This window comes from Pseudorasbora parva, chromosome 16, assembly GCF_024679245.1.
Source record: "Pseudorasbora parva isolate DD20220531a chromosome 16, ASM2467924v1, whole genome shotgun sequence".
In the NCBI taxonomy this organism is placed as follows: Eukaryota; Metazoa; Chordata; class Actinopteri; order Cypriniformes; family Gobionidae; genus Pseudorasbora; species Pseudorasbora parva.
Window position 1 is genome coordinate 12,703,121 of NC_090187.1, and position 19,464 is coordinate 12,722,584.

The 19,464-nt window shown below is 38.0% G+C and overlaps 1 protein-coding gene across 3 annotated transcripts in view; it reads right to left on the minus strand.

The window, feature by feature from the left end:
* Positions 1 to 342: 342 nt before the first annotated feature.
* Positions 343 to 19,464, minus strand: part of iqcg (IQ motif containing G) — a 30,770-nt gene continuing 11,648 nt past the window's right edge. Inside the window, exons 2-9 of one of the 3 annotated variants that reach the window (XM_067419680.1) lie at positions 18,266 to 18,417; positions 17,977 to 18,105; positions 17,806 to 17,887; positions 16,215 to 16,376; positions 9,403 to 9,477; positions 6,668 to 6,799; positions 6,441 to 6,542; positions 343 to 680 (exon numbers count right to left, since the gene is read on the minus strand). In XM_067419680.1, the coding sequence (XP_067275781.1) occupies positions 570 to 680; positions 6,441 to 6,542; positions 6,668 to 6,799; positions 9,403 to 9,477; positions 16,215 to 16,376; positions 17,806 to 17,887; positions 17,977 to 18,105; positions 18,266 to 18,417 (945 nt within the window). In that variant the 3' untranslated portion in view covers positions 343 to 569. Of the gene's footprint in view, positions 681 to 6,440; positions 6,543 to 6,667; positions 6,800 to 9,402; positions 9,478 to 16,214; positions 16,377 to 17,805; positions 17,888 to 17,976; positions 18,106 to 18,265; positions 18,421 to 19,464 lie in introns of all 3 variants that reach the window. The other 2 variants (XM_067419681.1, XM_067419678.1) reach the window with 2 other exon arrangements.

Genomic DNA, 19,464 nt, shown 5'->3' on the forward strand with positions numbered 1-19,464 from the left:
ATACGTATAAATGTTCTGCATGATTTGAATGTAGTCACTCCATGATTCATCCTCAAAAATAAAAAAGGTGTTTTCCATCTAATGCATATAGGTACTGAATAAAGTGAGACACAATTTCTTGCCTTAAAGATACTGCAGATCAGAAAATTCCAAGAGTAGCAAGTTGGTCAACTCTCTGAATTAGATAATTTTCAGCAATGTGTATATATATATATATATATATATATATATATATATATATATATATATATATATATATATATATATATATATATATATATATATATAAATGAATGTCTTATACATTTGACTGTGTTAAACATGGTGTCACATGGATGGGAATATGCATGGAAAATTGGAAATGATATGCAGATGAGATTTTGTCCCCACCTACACTTTTAGGATTACATCTGCGGAAAGCTTTATAAATGAGGCCCCTGGTTTCTCAGTATGTAAAAATCTTAAAGTTACATTTCTGATCATCAAATTGTCACTTTGGTAATGACTTGCTTCCCTTTTATTATGTTATACATTTTTGCAGCCTCTATAAATGTCTTTTGTGACAGTTATCATTTCTTCTTAGTTTTGCCTTTTTTGCCACCTTTAGCCTTGGATTTGGCTGCTTTCTTAGGAGAACCCAGTCCTTTGCGTACGAGAGTACCCCGCCACCAGGCCTGGATCTGAAAAGAGATACATGAAACAAAAGAGAATTAAGTATAGTAGTAATTAGACATACCTACGGGATTTAATTTTCTTTCCCATATTGCAAATGTTCGGACGATTCTTTTAAGGGGCAAAGCAACAAAAGTGTATAGGAAACTATTGTAGCTTTTTTCGTCTTCATTATTATTATTCAGGGATTAAACTGGAATTCTCAATTAAATTCTGACCAATACTGATTCAAGCTGCACAAACTCAATTCTCTTGAAAGGGATAGTTCACCCAAAAATGAAAATTTTGTCATCTCTCTCAAGTTATTCGAAACCTGTACGAACATAAAGAATGTCTGTAACCAAATAGTTGATGGACCCCATTGACTTACATTGTAGGGGGGAAAAATACTATGGAAATCACAATGTATGATTTTTAAACTATTTATTTGTATGATACAGCTGCAAATAAGTATTTGAACACCTGAGAAAATCAATGTCAATATTTGGTACAGTAGCCTTTGTTTGCAATTACAGAGGTCAAACGTTTCCTGTAGTTTTTCACCAGGTTTGAACACACTGCAGGAGGGATTTTGGCCCACTCCTCCAAACAGATCTTCTCTAGATCACTGGTTTCTGGCCTGTCGCTGAAAAACACAGAGTTTGAGCTCCCTCCAAAGATACTCTATTGGGTATAGGTCTGGTGTGTTATCCTGGCTGTGTGCTTTGGGTCATTGTCATGGTGGAAGACCCAGCCTCGACCTATCTTCAACCTCCTTCAAAGGAAGGAGGTTGTTCCCAAAATTCTCGCAATACATGGCCCATCCTCTCCTTAATACAGTGCAGTCGCCCTGTCCCATGTGGAGAAAAACACCCCCAAATCATGATGCTACCACTCCCATGCTTCACAGTAGAGATGGTGTTCTTGGGATGGTACTCATCATTCTTCTTACTCCAAACACATTTAGTGGAATTATGGCCAAAAAGTTATTTTTTGGTCTCATCTGACCACATGGCTTTCTCCCATGACTTCTCTGGATCATCCACATGGTAATTGGCAAACTTAAGATGGGCCTGGACATGTGCTAGTTTAAGCAGGGTAACCTTCCGTGCCATGCATGATTTCAAAACATGACGACTTAGTGAATTACCAACAGTAACCTTGGAAAGGTTGGTCCCAGCTCTTTTCAGATCATTGACCAGCTCCTCCCGTGTAGTTCTGGGCTGATTTCTCACCTTTCTTAGGATCACTAAGTCCCCACAAGGTGAGATCTTGCATGGAGCCCCAGTCTGAGAGAGATTGACAGTCATGTTTAGCTTCTTTCATTTTCTCCCCGTAGCCCTTTCCAGCCTTGTGGAGGTGTACAATTTTGTCTCTTTGGTCTTGGCCATGTTAGTAGATTCTTACTGATTGTATGGGGTGGACAGGTGTCTTTATGCAGCTAACGACCTCAAACAGGTATATCTAATTTAGGATAATAAATGGAGTGGAGGTGGACATTTTAAAGGCAGACTAACAGGTCTTTGAGGGTCAGAATTCTATCTGATAGACAGATGGTCAAATACTTATTTGCAGCTGTATCATACAAATAAATAGTTAAAAAAATCATATGTTGTGATTTCTGGATTTTTATTTTGTTTTTTAGATTATGTCTCTGTGATGGCCGAACCCGCGGCCACACATTAATAAGGGTAATTTGCACGCATTCCTTCATCCACTCACAGCGCATGCATTCTTCTCTAATACATTCCACTACATATTCATTCATATTGACAGTTATTTTCCTTTTATGGATTTACCTTTTAAGTTAATAGTATAGTATTGAGTTTAAGTTACCGTGAGGTGGGTTGGAGTTGAGTGTAATGGCGCTTGTTGCGGTGTGTGCGTCCATCCATTGCCGTGGTCTCGACGGGCAAAAGGGGTGACGATCATGCAGCAGTGGAGATTTATGGCCGGAGAGTTCCGCTAGTCGATACCAAGTGGAAGTGACGTCATGGAGGGGGTGTAGGAAATTGAATTTTATTTGTGGAGGTTTACTAGTTGTTATTATTAACATTTATTGGTTTGCATTATTATTATTATTTTGAGTTGTTTGTTATAATATTTATTTTAAATTAGGTACATTGCAAATAACTTGTTGCTTTATAAAATGTTGATTGTATGTTTTCCCCTTGTCTTGTTTAAGTGAGTTCACCGTTTGCCTAATATACCTGTCGTTTGTTTCAGTTAGGAGGTCAGTCTGTTCTGTTAGGTTCACCTGAGTATCTCTTCATATTGAGTAAAGTTTGTTTGCTGACCTCAGTTTATTTAAAGGTAGGGTAGGACGGACTGATCTAAAACACTTTTGTCCAAATTTGTTTAAACTTTCTTTATATGTCAATACATCATTAAAATGTAAGTTCTCTGAAAAGGAGAGTATAAAAACCGAGTGACTCTAGACTTTTTAATCTGCAATAAATACCGCTCATTATTTTCGTTCGGGTCGAAACAAATGATTGGCTTGGGCTACTGTCACTCTCTCTCGCTACCATGGCGACCACCGCTTTCGCTACAGGATCTGCCCACATGTGCGCGCTCGTTTGATTTACGCAGTTCAAAAGGTAAGAATCCTAGGCAAAATAATTGCAGAGAAAGAGCATTCAAAATAGAGCCCTGCACGGGCCTCAAATCTAGGCCCTAGCCCGGCCCTGGCCCGAGACGCTGAGGCCCTAGCCCGGCCCGTGTCCGACAGCTTATCAAAATTCTCGGCCCGAGTCCGACTGGAGCCCGTGTTTTTTATTTATTTATTTATTTGTTTATTTATTTTTACATTGTAGCAGTCATTAAAATAGTTCTGTTTTGTTTTTAATGTCAACGTAGTTATATTTTGTTTCGTTTCTTTATTAAGTTAATTTAGAAAAATGTTTAGAGCATTTATTTGTTTGTTAAATTAAAGTTTTATTTTTTTTAAGTGACGACCAAGCGGCCAGCGGCCGACAGTGAGCTAACCGCATATTTAATCAATTTAGTCTCTCAAATCAACTCTTGATTTGTCTTGCCTAAAATCCATAGATATAAAACACTTCAAGCATCACAATGTTAGTTAATTTCGCCTACTATTACCACCACAGTAAAAGGCATTTTTGACGAGCTGAGGCAGGCTGATTCTGCTCGCGGCTCTCGCAAACGGAGCTAAACAAATAAAAATAAAAAAAGAACATGCAGGTTGTCTTATAGCCTACCTTACACCTACGCAAAATGAATGTAAATCCGATCTTCAATTCCCGTGGTATGTGCTCATTTAACGGAGTTTACAGCAACGAAAGCATAAGATATATTTTATTCAGCAGCTCATTTCAAATTCAAAGACCACATAAGAGAGAGAGAGCGACCTAAGCGCACTGGTAAGATCATGTAGTCTCATTCATTTTTATTGAAGATGAGTGTTGCAGCACCATCATATCTATCTGACTACAACATATAGCCCATAACACGCTCGCACGTTTATTTTTTAACCGTTTGCCAGGAGTAAAATTTATACATGTGGTTTAAACAACTAGATACTGCCTGCGTCGGTCGGAGCCGTGTGGAAAACGCGTGCATGCTTTAAATAGAAGATACGCCTATTTTCACGCGACACGCAAGCGTGTTGGAAGTGTTTCCAGGCGAAATATAATAGTAAAAGATTTTTATATGCCATTTTGACACGAATACATATTAATAAAAATGACATTTTCATGTTTGAAAGTCTGTAGGTTAACATAAATGCAGATATAGGCCTAATTGTAATAATAAAAAAACAACATAGGCTAATTATCGATTTTGAAATATTAAACCTGTCAATACAGAACGAAATATTATGTAGCCTTTTGCCGTCAATACCATGGTATATGGGCCGGCTACTGCCGACGTTGTCATTGCTGTATCAATAGGCAATATATTTATATTTAACATGAAGTATAGGGCTTCCCTGTACTGTACATTAATAGCAGCAGACGCCCCGCGGATGACACGCAACAGAAACGCCACGCTCACAAGAAACGCGCGCTGCTGCTGCTGGCGCGGACTCTGAACCTATGCTCTGAACACTGTGCGAGCCATCTTGACAGTCGCGTTATTATGGTCTCGTGTTGTTTCCACCAGCGCAGAACATCTCATTGTTTTTTTTTATTAATAAAATAAATATAAAACGAAGGATAAGCCAAAAAAGGCCCGAAGCCCGGCCCGCGTTTTAGGTAGGCTATGACGTGAAATGCAGCATAAATGCAGGGCTTTAATTCAAAATTCCCAGTGCAGGGTTTTGCAGTCAGCGAAGGCAAACAATGCAAAAAAGGAAGACAGTACGAGAAAAGGCAATGCACAGAAAGTCTTTGGATAAACAAAGAAATCAAACGCGAGTAAATATCTGCGTGGCTTTTCAACGATGGTGAGAACTGAGGGACCAGAAAAACGCCTCATTGCTGCTGTATTTCTGCTGGACAGGTAATCTTTCATTTTGATTATACATTTTTTGGTTTATGTTTTCATGAAGCATGTATCAAGAGCACATGAAGCTGCCTAATATAGACATAACATTACTTAGCATAAAGTTACAATATTATACACTTAGCCATTAGTAGAGATGATAAATACTCAATATGCTTAGCTCAGGTTGATCGCTGTTGTGTTGAATTTCGCAAAATTAACTTTAGATAACAAAATGCATGTGTAAAAGCTAGTACACCGCATCCAGGAACTTTTTTTTAGAACTAAGTTAGCTTTAGCTACTACTAATCAACAATGCTTTCATCATGGAAACTCTTACATGCAAAACACAATACATGTTATGAATCTTACACGAAATTCATCTTCATTACAGTATAACTGATGTTATTGGAAAAACATGATGCTACCCGTTTACTTTGCCTTACAAATATAACTAGCTCGTTACCAAATCAAACAAAATATATTTTAAACTTTACCATTCTAGCTTGATAGTGAGTACTAAAAGACATCTTATTTGTTTATATTCATACTGATAAAGATCTTTTTTTTTATTACATGTGATTCTGACATGTTGTCACTACATGCACACTGCTCGTCTGAGGTAAATAATGCGTTTTCCAGCAGAGCGGTCGGTGTAGCGCGTTCATGTATTTTGAGGGCGTGGCTTTGGAAAGAGCCCAGAAGGGAGAAGGTGGAGTGAATGGAAATAATGAGCTGTCTTTAAAACAGTCGTGAGAGGTCTACATACACTCAATTTTTATACTTTCTTTTTCAGAGTACTTACATTTTAATTATGTATTGATATATAAAGTTTAAATAAGCTTGGAAAAAAACGTTTTTTAACCAATTCCTACCTTTCCTACCTTTAAGTCTAGCTAGATTATTTGTTAGATTTAATTGATTTAATTTGTATTCTTTATTTGTGTATTTTTGGGGGTAAAATAAAACCCATTATTTTGTTGGAAAGCTAGTGTCCTCATGCCTTACTCTTTGGCCTTGTCACACTCTCACAGTGAACATGCACCTACGATGACAATTTCAGACCCCTCCATGATTTCCACGTGGGAGAACTTGCAAAATAGCAGGGTGTTCAAATATATATACTTGTTTTCAGCAGAAGAAAGAAACTGGAACAACATAAGGGTAAGTAAATTATGACAGGTTTTTAAATTTTGGGCGAACTATCCCTTTAAACAATATAATGAAGTTGCTGGTAATTGGTAACATAAGCATCTACTAAGAAAGTTATGAAGTAATACAATGATATATCTTCTCATAGCCAATATACTTTTACCTATTTTCCTCAAATGAAGCTTTATTTTTACCTTAGTTGCTGAATCTTTTTCCTTCTGCTCTTTCTCTAGCTGTGCACGCAAATGTTCCTTCTCCGTCCTGTCCTCAATGATAACCTTTTGCATGTCTCTGCACTGAGGTATAGAAAGGTATTTTACAATTTGCTGCTTATTAATACTGACTCTCTCAAAGGGATTTTAAAAGGAGTGAAAACCAGGTGAGAGTAAAAACATAACGCAGATGCATTTCATATAAAAACCTTTTTGGACAGCTCTTGAATTCGTGCCTGGCTGTTGTTTCTTTTATTCTTTAGAGCAGAGATCTCTTGTTCCTTCTCCTCCATGTCTTTCTCATACCGCTGGATCCAAAACTGGAACTTTTCCTGTGAGCTCTTTTAGGCACAAACAGTTCAGTGGCAGCAATTAATCATGATGTGTTTGCACCAGAATATGCTTATTTAAAGGGATTACAAACATAACTCCCAGCATAATCAACAAGACACTTCAGTCATTCAGATTCATTACCAAAAGTTTACGTGGTGAGCAGCACGGCAATTCTTGTGATGAGACGGGAACATTCTGGGGTGCGTTTCCCAAATTATCGTTAGCTAACAATAGGTCACAAGTTCCATCGTTAGCAACATTCACTATATTGCCAAAAGTATTGGAACACCCCTCCAAATAAGAATTCTGGTGTTCTAATCCCTTCCATGGCCACAGATGTATAGAATCGGTCACTCTCAGGAGCTCATGAATTCAAGCGTGGTACCGTAATAAGTTGCCACCTGTGCAATAAGTCATTTGTGAAAAACTGTTAATGGTATTATAACAAAATGGAATCAATTGCACAAAAAAAGCAACTCAGCCACAAAACGGTACAAAAAGTTACACAAAAAGTGGTAGGCCACGTAAAATTACAGAGTGGGGTCAGCCAACTTTCTGCAAAGTCAATAGCTACAGAACTTCAAACTTCATGTGGGTTTCAGATTAGCTCAAGAACAGTGTGTAGAGAGCGTCATGGAATTGGTTTCCATAGTTGAGCAGCTGCATCCAAGCCTTACATCATCAAGTGCAATGCAAAGTGTCAGATGCAGTGGTGTTAAACACGCCATCACTGGATTCTATAGCAGTGGAGAGATGTGTTCTCTGGAGTGAGGAATCGCGCTTCTCTATCTGGCAATCCGATGGACGAGTCTAGGTTTGGCGGTTGCCAGGAGAACGCCTGACTGCATTATGGTGAGTGTAAAGTTTGGTGGAGGGGGGATTATGGCGTGTGTGTTTTTGTGTTTTTTTTTATGGGTTGGGCTTTGTCCCTTAGTTCCAGTGAAATAAATTATAATGCTTCAGCATACCATGACATTTTGGACAATTCCATGCTTTCATGCAATATTGTGGGAAGAATTTGTGGATATGACTGCATACCAGTGCACAAAGCAAGGTCCAAACAGACGTGGATAAGCAAGTTTGGTGTGGAGGAACTTGACTGGCCTGCACAGAGTCCTGACTTCAACCCAAATAGAAATAGAACACAAATGCTCTTCTACACTGTAAAATATTATTAAAAAAAAAAAAAAAAGTTACCTGGTTGCCTTATAATTTTGATGTCATTGAAATTAATACAATGTTAATACAATGAAATTTTTTTGAGATTCAACAAACTTTATTAAAAGATTATTCAAAGATTGTGTAAGCATATTGGGTAATTGTGTGTGTTTTATTTCTGATGACGCAGTGAAACATGCCAAATAGTGCTATTTTCATGATTTATCCATTTTTTTATGTGGTTCAGATACAATAATATTATGAGTTTCTATTTATTAAACAAATTTCCTTCATTGTATTAACTCAAAGTTTTATTTTCAATAAACTCAAAATTAAGGCAACCAGGTTACTTACTTTTTTTAGTTAAACCAACAAAAACCAAAAAAAAATTTTTTTTATTTTTTTATCGCACCGCAGAATGCCTATTCTTAACATGTAAATCACTCGCGCGAATCGCGTCATTCGCGTGCGGTGTGAACGCAGCATTACGCCCCGATCACACAGAACGCGTTTTTGCAGCGAGAGGCGACTTTTTTGAATGGATTTCGGTTGGCAGAGAGCGTTATGTGCGCTGCTTATGCGCCCTGGGCGCCTCGCATTTTAACCGCCTGCTGCGCCTCGCGTTTTTGAAGGAGCGCTCCGAGCGCATGAAGTTGAAAAAAAGTCAACTCTGAGCGGAAGAGCGTCCAATGTCATCGCGTTTATTTTCTGTTGTCCAATCGAATGAATGAAGAGGCGGGCCTTCCGTTGTGTTGACCGTTACGTTGATTTGACTGACAGTACAGGTGATTCGGGGGTTGCCTAGAAACATTAAAGCGTACTGAAAACCTGAAAAATGCGTTCGGTGTGATCTGGGCGTAAACCTTGTGGAAAGTCTTCTCAGAAGAGTTGAAGCTGTTATAGCTACAAAGGGTGGGCCAACTCCATATTAAGCCTAACGGATTAATAGTATGTCATTAAAATTTGTGTGCAAGTAAAGGCAGGTGTCCCAAAACTTTTGGCAATATAGCTGCATCCAAAATCGCACACCGTCTAGAAGGTAGATTTGTTTTAAAACTTATTTTATGACATTCATAAAAGTACATTCTATGCAGTGTTGGAATGTAACAAAGTACAAAAACGTAATTACTTTACTTAAGTAAATTGTTCACGTATCTGTACTTTAAGTAGAATCAAAAGTGCATACTTTTGACTTTTACTTTGTTACATTTTGCAGTAATTGAAAAGCACTTAGTAATCCTGAAGACCTTGATTTTTTTTTTGTTTTGTTTTTTTGTTTAGGGTTGGAGCTAAACTCTGCAGGAAAGGGGCCCTCCAGGAGCAGGACTGGACACTGAACACCCCTACTCTATACCAATTTGGGTACAATGTTCTGCACATCCCTACCAGCACAAATCTAGTTTATTTAACAAAGCTGTATGAATTACGCTGCATAAAGTTGTGCTCCACTCACTGCATGTTGTCTTTTTAGGAAGATCTCCATCTCCATGTGAACATTATTTTCCTCTTCAGTTCTCTCTTGCAGCATCTGAGAATGCAACCAAAAAGTGGAAGTTATGATTGTATGTTGGTTTTACAGTATGTGTTGGGTATCAGAATTATTGGAATTACTAACTATAAACTTAATTAGAAACACTGAATCTATAAAAGTCCTGACTTCTGTCACTTGACCGTATTGATGTTAAAACGACAGTTAATGTAGAGTAACTGTAAAATTGGCTGTTAATGTAGTTAGGTAGCGACATCCACCAAATATGCCATTGTTCCTTAATGGACTGTATTTGTTCTTCAATATTTAGCAAGAGCATAAAGAGGTGTAGCTCAAATGCACTACTAATTAAGCTACATCAACCTCATGTACCATTCTACACAAAACCCAGCATGAAAATTTAAATGTTGGCTTGGCTGAAAGTTTAACAAGTTAAATTGTACAGGGAGTGCAGAATTATTAGGCAAGTTGTATTTTTGAGGATTCATTTTATTATTGAACAACAACCATGTTCTCAATGAACACAAACTCATTAATATCAAAGCTGAATATTTTCGGAAGTTTTATTTTTAGCTATTTTAGGGGGGTATCTGTGTGTGCAGGTGACTATTACTGTGCATAACTATTAGGCAACTTAACAAAAAACAAATTTATACCCATTTCAATTATTTATTTTTACCAGTGAAACCAATATAACATCTCAACATTCACAAATATACATTTCTGACATTAAAAAACCAAACAAAAACAAATCAGTGACCAATATAGCCACCTTTCTTTGCAAGGACACTCAAAAGCCTGCCAAACATGGATTCTGTCAGTGTTTTGATCTGTTCACCATCAACATTGCGTGCAGCAGCAACCACAGCCTCCCAGACACTGTTCAGAGAGGTGTACTGTTTTCCCTCCTTGTAAATCGCACATTTGATGATGGACCACAGGTTCTCAATGGGGTTCAGATCAGGTGAACAAGGAGGCCATATCATTAGATTTTCTTCTTTTATACCCTTTCTTGCCAGCCACGCTGTGTCCTGCATGAAAATCATGTTTTTCTTGAAGGATGCAGACTTCTTCCTGTACCACTGCTTGAAGAAGGTGTCTTCCAGAAACTGGCAGTAGGACTGGGAGTTGAGCTTGACTCCATCCTCAACCCGAAAAGGCCCCACAAGCTCATCTTTGATGATACCAGCCCAAACCAGTACTCCACCTCCACCTTGCTGGCGTCTGAGTCGGACTGGAGCTCTCTGCCCTTTACCAATCCAGCCACGGGCCCATCAAGACTCACTCATTTCATCAGTCCATAAAACCTTAGAAAAATCAGTCTTGAGATATTTCTTGGCCCAGTCTTGACGTTTCAGCTTGTGTCTTGTTCAGTGGTGGTCGACTTTCTGCCTTTCTTACCTTGGCCATGTCTCTGAGTATTGCACACCTTGTGCTTTTGGGCACTCCAGTGATGTTGCAGCTCTGAAATATGGCCAAGCTGGTGGCAAGAGGCATCTTGGCAGGTGCACGCTTGACTTTTCTAAGTTCACGGGCAGTTATTTTGCGCCTTGGTTTTTCCACACGCTTCTTGCGACCCTGTTGACTATTTTGAATGAAACGCTTGATTGTTCGATGATCACGCTTCAGAAGCTTGGCTATTTTAAGACTGTTGCATCCCTCTGCAATATATCTCACTATTTTTGACTTTTCTGAGCCTGCCTTCTTTTGACCCATTTTGCCAAAGGAAAGGAAGTTGCCTAATAATTATGCACACCTGATATAGGGTGTTGATGTCATTAGACCACACCCCTTCTCATTACAGAGATGCACATCACCTAATATGCTTAATTGGTAGTAGGCTTTCCAGCCTATACAGCTTGGAGTAAGACAACAAGCAAAAGATGTTCTGATAAATGCCTTTTTGTCCATAAAATAAAAGCCTGGACATCAACATTCATATTTTTTGCTACAACTTTAAATGTTGTATAAATATTCTGGGTGGTCACTAGGACTTTAAAAATAAGGTGCCTGCTATAGTGTTCTAGGTGGTTTCTAGGACACAAAAGGATGCAGCTACATGAATGAATGAATGAATGAATGAATGAATGAATGAATGAATGAATGAATGAGGCATTTATATTGTGCTTTCATATACTACTGTACACCCAAAACGCTTTACACTCATGTCAGGAGTCTCTCCTCAACCACCAGTGTGCAGCATCCACTTGGATGATGCAACGGCAGCCACAGTACAACGGCGCCAGTGCGCTCACCACACACCTGTGATAGGTGGAGAGGAGAGGGTGATACAGCCAATTCAGTGGATGGGGATTATTAGGAGGCCATGATTGGTAAGGGCCAATGTTGGGAATTTGGCCTGTACACCGGGCTTACAAACCTACATGGAGGTGCAAAACAAATTATTTGCAGATGGGCTTACATCTAGCTCCTCCCTGCTGTATGGAGCGAATTTAATTTTGGCTTAATGGGTTGAGCTAGAATATTCAACCACACCCTAACCCTACCCACAACTCAAAAATATGTCAAAATGTCCCTCTCAAATGTCACTCTTAAGCCCCTTTCTAACTGCATGTCGGACCCGCAATATTCCCGGAACATTGCCGGGTCGCCTTCTGTGTGAAAGCAACCACGTCCCGGAATTGATTACCGAATTCGACCCGGGTCGGGGACCTAGTAACATTGCGGGATATGTATCAGAGTCGCCAAGGAAACGGAAAAGAACATTGAGACGGCAACGCAACGGGCAAATCAACGAGACAAAAGTAAATATTGAAGTGGCCTTTCCAAGATGGAAAGAGCTCATGAGGAGCAACGATTTTAAAAAGAACGCCGACGTTTCCTGCTTTCTTCTCGACAGGTAATATTAATTCAGCCTATTCGTGTATATTGGAAGTTTTATTGTTGCTTGGCTAATTATATCATGGTGTGCTTGTGCATAACACTAGAACGACGTCTAGGATAGTTTTCCTCGCGTCAATGATGAAAAAGTATTGTTTACCTTATAACATAAATCCGTGTTCTATGACGGATAACATGAGATTAATATTTTAATTGCATTATAATTTGTTTGCCTTACGCTAGTGATGTCGTACAATAACAATAGCACTGATAAAAGTTACTTTACTAAGATTAGCTTGCATTCGTCTGGGAACCTGATAGCTGATGTTAGCAATGAAATGGTAAAAAAATAACGAAAACGTAAAACTATTATTCATTTTACATAGATTAATTTGATCATAGATCATTTGGCAAATTAAATAAGTGCAAATTATAATAGTTTTCAAAAGTAACCTCATCAATTGAAGCAACACTCACCGAAGAGGTCGAACTGGAAGCCATGACTAAATCGGCCACCGTAGGAGTTGAAACGAAATCGAAATTGAGAGGAACAGAAACTATTATTCACTGGATGGTCATATACCTTTTCACCACTAGATGGGGGAAAATATCACACAGTGTAGCTTTAATAAGAATCAATATCAAGTGTATAGCGTTAGTTCTGGCCGGTCACGTTAGTAAAGCGTGCATCAGCTGATCATGTCTACCTATAGGAATATGATGTTTACCACAGCATGCATATAATACATATATATATATATATATATATATATATATATATATATATATATATATATATATATATATATATATATATATATATATATATATATATATATATACATACATACATACACACAACCCCAAATCAGAAAAAGTTGGGACAGTATGCAAAAAAATAAATAAAAAAATTCTAAATTTCTAAATTTACTTTGACTTGTATTTCTTTGCAGACAATATGAACACAAACTATTTCATGTTTTGTCTGGTCAGCTTCATGTCATTTATAAATATGCATCCTTTCCTGTCATTCAGACCTGCAACCCATTTCAAAAAAAGTTGGGACAGTAAAGAATTTACCACTTTGTAATGTTGCCATTCCTTTTCACAACACTTAAAAGATGTTTAGGGACTGAAGACACCAAGTGATGAAGTGTTTCAGGTGTAATTTTGTCCCATTCTTCCTGCAAACAAGTCTTAAGGTGGGCAACAGTACGGGGTCTTCAATGTCGCATTTTGCGCTTCAAAATGTGCCACACATTCTCTATTGGAGACAGGTCGAGACTGCAGGCAGGCCAGTCAAGTACCCGTACCTTCTTCCTCCACAGCCAGGACTTTGTAATGTGTGCAAAATGTGGTTTTGCATTGTCTTGTTGAAATATGCAACGCATATCCCTGGAAAAGATATCTTCTTGAAGGCAGCATATTATGCTCCAAAATCTCGATGTACTATTTACAGTGCCACCTGACAGATCGGAGATCACATCCTAAACGCACTGAAATTCCTCCAGATTCCTTAAATCTTGTAATTATGTTATGCACTCTTGAATGTGAAATATCCAAATCTCTTCCTATCTTTCTTTGAGGAACATTGTTTTTAAACATTTGAATGATTTTCTCACATATTTGTTGGCGATCCCCGGCCCATCTTTGCTCCTAAAGGATTAGACAATTATTGGATGCTGCTTTTGTACCAAATCATAATTTCAATTACCTGTTGACATCACCTGTTTCAAATCACATCATTATTTAACCCTTTTACCTCATTACTAGCCCTAAATTGCTCCTGTCCCAACTTTTTTTGAAATGTGTTGCAGGTCTGAATGACAGGAAAGGATGCATATTTACAAATGACATGAAGTTGACCAGACAAAACATGAAATATTTTGTGTTCATATTGTCTGCAATGAAATACAAGTCAAAGTAAATTAAGAAATCACTACTTTCTTTTTTTATTTGTGTTTTCCAAACTGTCCCAACTTTTTCTGATTTGGGGTTGTATATGAAGTTCCTTCAGTATTATGGAATACTTCAGTACTTCAGTATTCCTTCAGTATTGTGGTTCCTTCAGTTGCTATCACATTTCTCCGGAGTTAATTACCCTTCTCCATCCTCAGCTCCTCCTCTCGTCAGTCAAGATTTGACATTCTGATTCCCCCTGAATCAGACTTAATTCCCAAATTAGGTTGTACCTTTTAATATTGACATTAATGCTATCTGCAATACATTGTTGCTTTAGTTCTATTTACCCTAGGGGGGTTATCACTGCTCTCCCTACTCGTATCCATGCTAGGGTTTAAGTCTAGCTCCACCTTTTACTACACGACTACTGTGCAAAGTAACCCATTGGAAGGGTGCCAAAAAAGAAACATGGTACGGTTCGGAATTACAGTACCATTCTCAACTTAGGCCAATGAAAACGGCAATATCTGCATACCGTACTGAACTGTACTGGGGCCTCATTTATAAAACTATCCGTAGATTTCATCTGAAAAGTGTATGTATGCACAAAAGCTAGATTTTGCGTACGCACAAAAGTTTTCAATTTATAAAACCATGATTACGGCAGAACCTGCGCAAAAATCCTTTTAGAAATCCCAGTCAGCAGAGGATTGTGCAAATGTGCATCTCCATACTGAGTCCTCCCTGAAATCACCATAAATGGAGCTACCAATACCTAGTTTTGCATAACCTTATCTGCATATCATTTCCATGGATATTCCCATCCACGTTACACCATGTTTAACACTGTCAAAGGTACAAGATATTCAAACATTTTAGCTACGGACTATAAATGCCATTTGTGGCTTACACAGTACATTGCTGAAAATATTTTTATGTTTTAGATTAGATATATACAAAATATCCATGAAAACAAATTTGTATAAAATACTTCTCAGATTTAGAATAGAGTTTATTCTTTCATCTCCACGGGCCAAGTACTGTAGATCACAACTTATGCATACACCTCTTTCAAGGCCTGTTTTGTGCGTACGCAAAGGTTATAAATGAGGCCCCTGAACCGGACCGCTTGGTGGAAACAAGCCATAATTGAGGTTGGAGCTAAACTCTGCAGGACAGCAGCCCTCCAGGACCAAGTTTGGGGACCCCTGGATTAAGGGGTTTGGGGTCATTTTGAGGTTTTTATCAATGCGCTGACAGTGGCCCCCTGACCAAGTTTTTCTTAGGGCCCCCAGAAGTATAGGATTGGCACTGGTCTATCCCAACCACATTGGCAGGCCCACACGGAATCTGGGCACAAAGATTTCTGCAGAAAACTCTGCAGATTGTCGTGTCCGTCATTTGAGAAGCATACACAATCGCGTGCCTGATTGTGAGGGGTAGTAGGCTGCGCTTATTGATGTGAATATTTTTTTAGTGAGAGAGTAATATTTTAAAAATGTCTCAAATAAAATTGACCACAGAGGAGTTAAAGAAATGTCACATGTCTACAAAATGTACTTATTTATAGCTATTAAAATAGTTAATTTATTTACTTCAGTAGGTTTTTATTTATTTTGCTTTATTGCTTTATTGTTGAATGATATGAAATTGTTTATTTAATGAATTGTCTACAATACAATTGATAAATTAATATTTTCTCCATTTTTAGTGGATGTAACGTGCAATAAGAGAGCTCAAGCTTTGTTTAGATTAAAAAAAAATCTATTTGTACTGTAAACCTTAAATAAAAGTTAAGAAGTAAATATTTTATATTTTATTAGTAATGTTTTCAGTTCCAATATTTGTAGATCTTTTTAACACATTTAAAACTATTCCACATAATTCCGTAGATTTTTCAAAAAATTCCGCGCAGAAATCACCAAAAAATTCCACAGATTCCGCGTGGCCCTGGCCATTGGATATCCAGAGAGGTGGAGCTGGACATCATGTGACTGCAGTAAGTACTACTTGGAACAAGTTGTCAAACACACCCTAACTTCATCTTCTAGTTCATTCTCCTTGTGACTGTTGAGTTTCAATCCCTGGAAGACTAGCTGTTCGGCGCAGCTCTTTACAAATTTCTCTTGTCGGTTTGTCTTCACCCTCATGTGCTGTACCTGCTCCCTCAGGTAATCCTCCAACCCATGAAGCCTCTGCGAAGAAAAGAGTACAAGCTACGGTTGTCCAAAACTTTACACCAAATTTCAAAAGTAAAGATGATGCAGTACTTTTGTGTCTTTTGTTAATGATTAAAATTCTTTGCATTGAAAAATTGTTGTCATGGCAGTTAGGCCGTTTGTCCACCAAAGTTTCCAAAAAGCACTGCGCTGCACAGCATCTGGCATTTACAACAGACGCTGTGTAGCGCAGCATTTTTTCCATTGAGACTCGTTGCTTGTTATTATACGGAATAGCCAAGGAAGTTTTACTATATTTTATTTACTATATTTTTTTACTACATTTTATAATTTGATTCTATATAAAAATGCAGATACAATGTAAAGTATTTGCTCTGGCTCTTGTTTTAAATCATTTTGTTACGTTTTTATTGCTTGTTGTCATCTGTGGACGTTTAACAAGCAGAATGTGGTAGTTGGTCGGTGTTGTATTTGTCCCGCCCCTCCTCCACTGTGATTGGATGGCTGGGTGAAAAATGACAGTGATGCGCTTTTTTTGTTTTACTCAAAGTTGAACATTCTTCAACTCTCGGCAACCAGTAAAAAACGCAGAGTGCTCAGTTTTTGAGCCTTGTTACGCGCATGACGTTCTAAAAACGCGGTGCTCCAATTGAAAACAACTGAATATGCCAGCCAGTCGTGTGAAAAAAACTCTTTGGTGGGCACACAGCTTTAAAAAGTTAGTTCACTCAAAAATTAAAATTCAAAAATTAATTACTTACCCTAATGTCGTTCGACACCCCTAAGACCGTTCATCTTCGGAACACGAAGATATTTTTGTTAAAATCCGATGGCTCAGAAAGGCCTTCATTGACACCAATGTAATTTCTTCTCTCAAGACCCATAAAAGGCACTAAAGACGTCGTTACAAAGCCCATCTCACTACAGTGATCTACAATAATTTTATGAAGCCATGAGAATAGTTTTTGTGCGCATAAAAACGAAATAACGACTTATGATGGGCCGATTTCAAAACAAAGTTTCGAACCGTTATGAATCAGTGTATCGATTCATGATTCAAATCTGAATCATGAAACGATACACTTTTGTACAATTATTGTAGAGCCAATGTAGTGAGATAGACTTTGTAACGACGTCTTTAATGCCTTGTATGGGTCTTGAGAGAGGAAATTGCATCGGTGTCAATGACACCATGACTTCATTTGTGTTCAGAAGATAAATGGAGATCTTACAGGTGTCGAACGACATTAGGGTAAGTTATTATTGACAAAATTTTCATTTTTTTGGTATACTAACCCTTTAAGCTCACTTCATGCTTTCCAAACACCAGTGAATTATGCACAGTGAAATCTGGAGCATCATGGTATGTATTCAAGTAAGTGTTCAAATAAAATTACATATTATTAAATGAAAAAGCTTTCTTTGTAAAATGACTGATGATTACCTCACACTCCTCTGTTTTTTGCTTGTGAATGTCAAGTAACTGTTTTTGCAGTGCTTTAATCCTGAGACGACCCTCTTCCTCCCTAAAGTTCATGAACAATGTGGTGTATGTTTACTGATTGTATAGTACATGATATTTTGGGGTAAATCATTTGTCAGTTCATGTTAAGACCTGTTTATTATGTCCAGAAGTTGGACCTTCTTCTTCCGCTCCTCTCCTACTGCTGAAAGGAGACTTTGAAAAGTGTTTTTGTTCTGCAGCTCGACTATTAACCCATCTATCACGTCTGACACAAACTGCCTATGGGAGCATGGGAGCATTGAAATGGTTTATGAAATATTATGAAATGTTCAAATCAATAAATAAAAATACAATGAAATGATTTTCAATTTGAAATTAAAAACAATAGCTAAAACTGATAATTATAATGTAGACCTAATAGAGAAATGTGCACTCATACCTGTCTCTCTGCACTTTGGCCAAGTTATCAGGTGTAAGTAGACTCTCCTGAATACTTATTTGCTTTTGGGATTTGCATAAGTCTCCTGTGAAATCAGGCAAACTGCTCCCAGCCATCAGTAGAGCTGTTTTCAGATGCAGTTCGGTCCTTTGCTGCTAATACAGAATGTGGTACAGAGAAAAACGTGATTGGAAGATAAAACACAGCAATGCTGGCATGTAAACAATGTTGTGTTATTACTATTGTGTGGTGAGCTGGCAATAAAACCATACTAGGAACTCCACATTTTGTCCTTAATCTGACCTTAAAGGGTGGGGTCTAATGCTATTGCATGCATTCTGACTTATTTACACTGTAAAAGAGTTGGATTCTCATGCTAAACATGGCCAAATTTGTAAAAATATTATTTTTTTGAGCATGATCTTATATGACTAGGGTTCTATCTTATAGGCTAGGGTTCCTTGTATGTGCACTTCTAGATATCAAATGTCTGTGTTTTGTTGACGCTTGCTGGTCGGCCCGAGAGCGAGATGCATTCTGGGATACTGGTCTGTCTGAAGTCTACACACGTCACCTCTTGATGCATCCTCGATAAAAGGAGAGGATCAAGGGCACATGCAGGGATTTTAACTGTAGGCCTACTTGGCTAGATATGAACTTTGAATTGGAACAGTACTTGACCAACGACTAATGACGAGTCACAATTGAGTTTGATGATGATTCCTCCCATCCTCTGGAGTTAGTTCTCCCAAGTCGAACTTAGCAAGTTTGAACTACCAAGGACGCAAGTCACAAGTTCGCACACTTGGTATTGAGAAAACGGCCCATGGCCTTTAAAGTGTGCACCATTCACTTTGGGACACAGCTTACACGTTTGCACAGCTTTACCCTACTCTTTTTATTTTGTCATTGCTCTCAATCATACTAGAGCTCCCTCTTGTGGTACACTATATAACACCACAAAAGGATGATCTTTTATAGTATTATTAATCCCTTTATAATCACTAAAAAGCTGTCTCATCTTAGTTCAGCAATAACGTGATCTAACCATGTTCCGTTATAATCAATGAAGCTGTCTACATGGCACGATTAATCCTGTTTACACAATATTCATGATTTGTTTTGTTATAAGGATTTGCGAGCATGCATTGAACAAAATGCACTGAACCAAAACTTCAAAATTGTAATAGATCAATCAT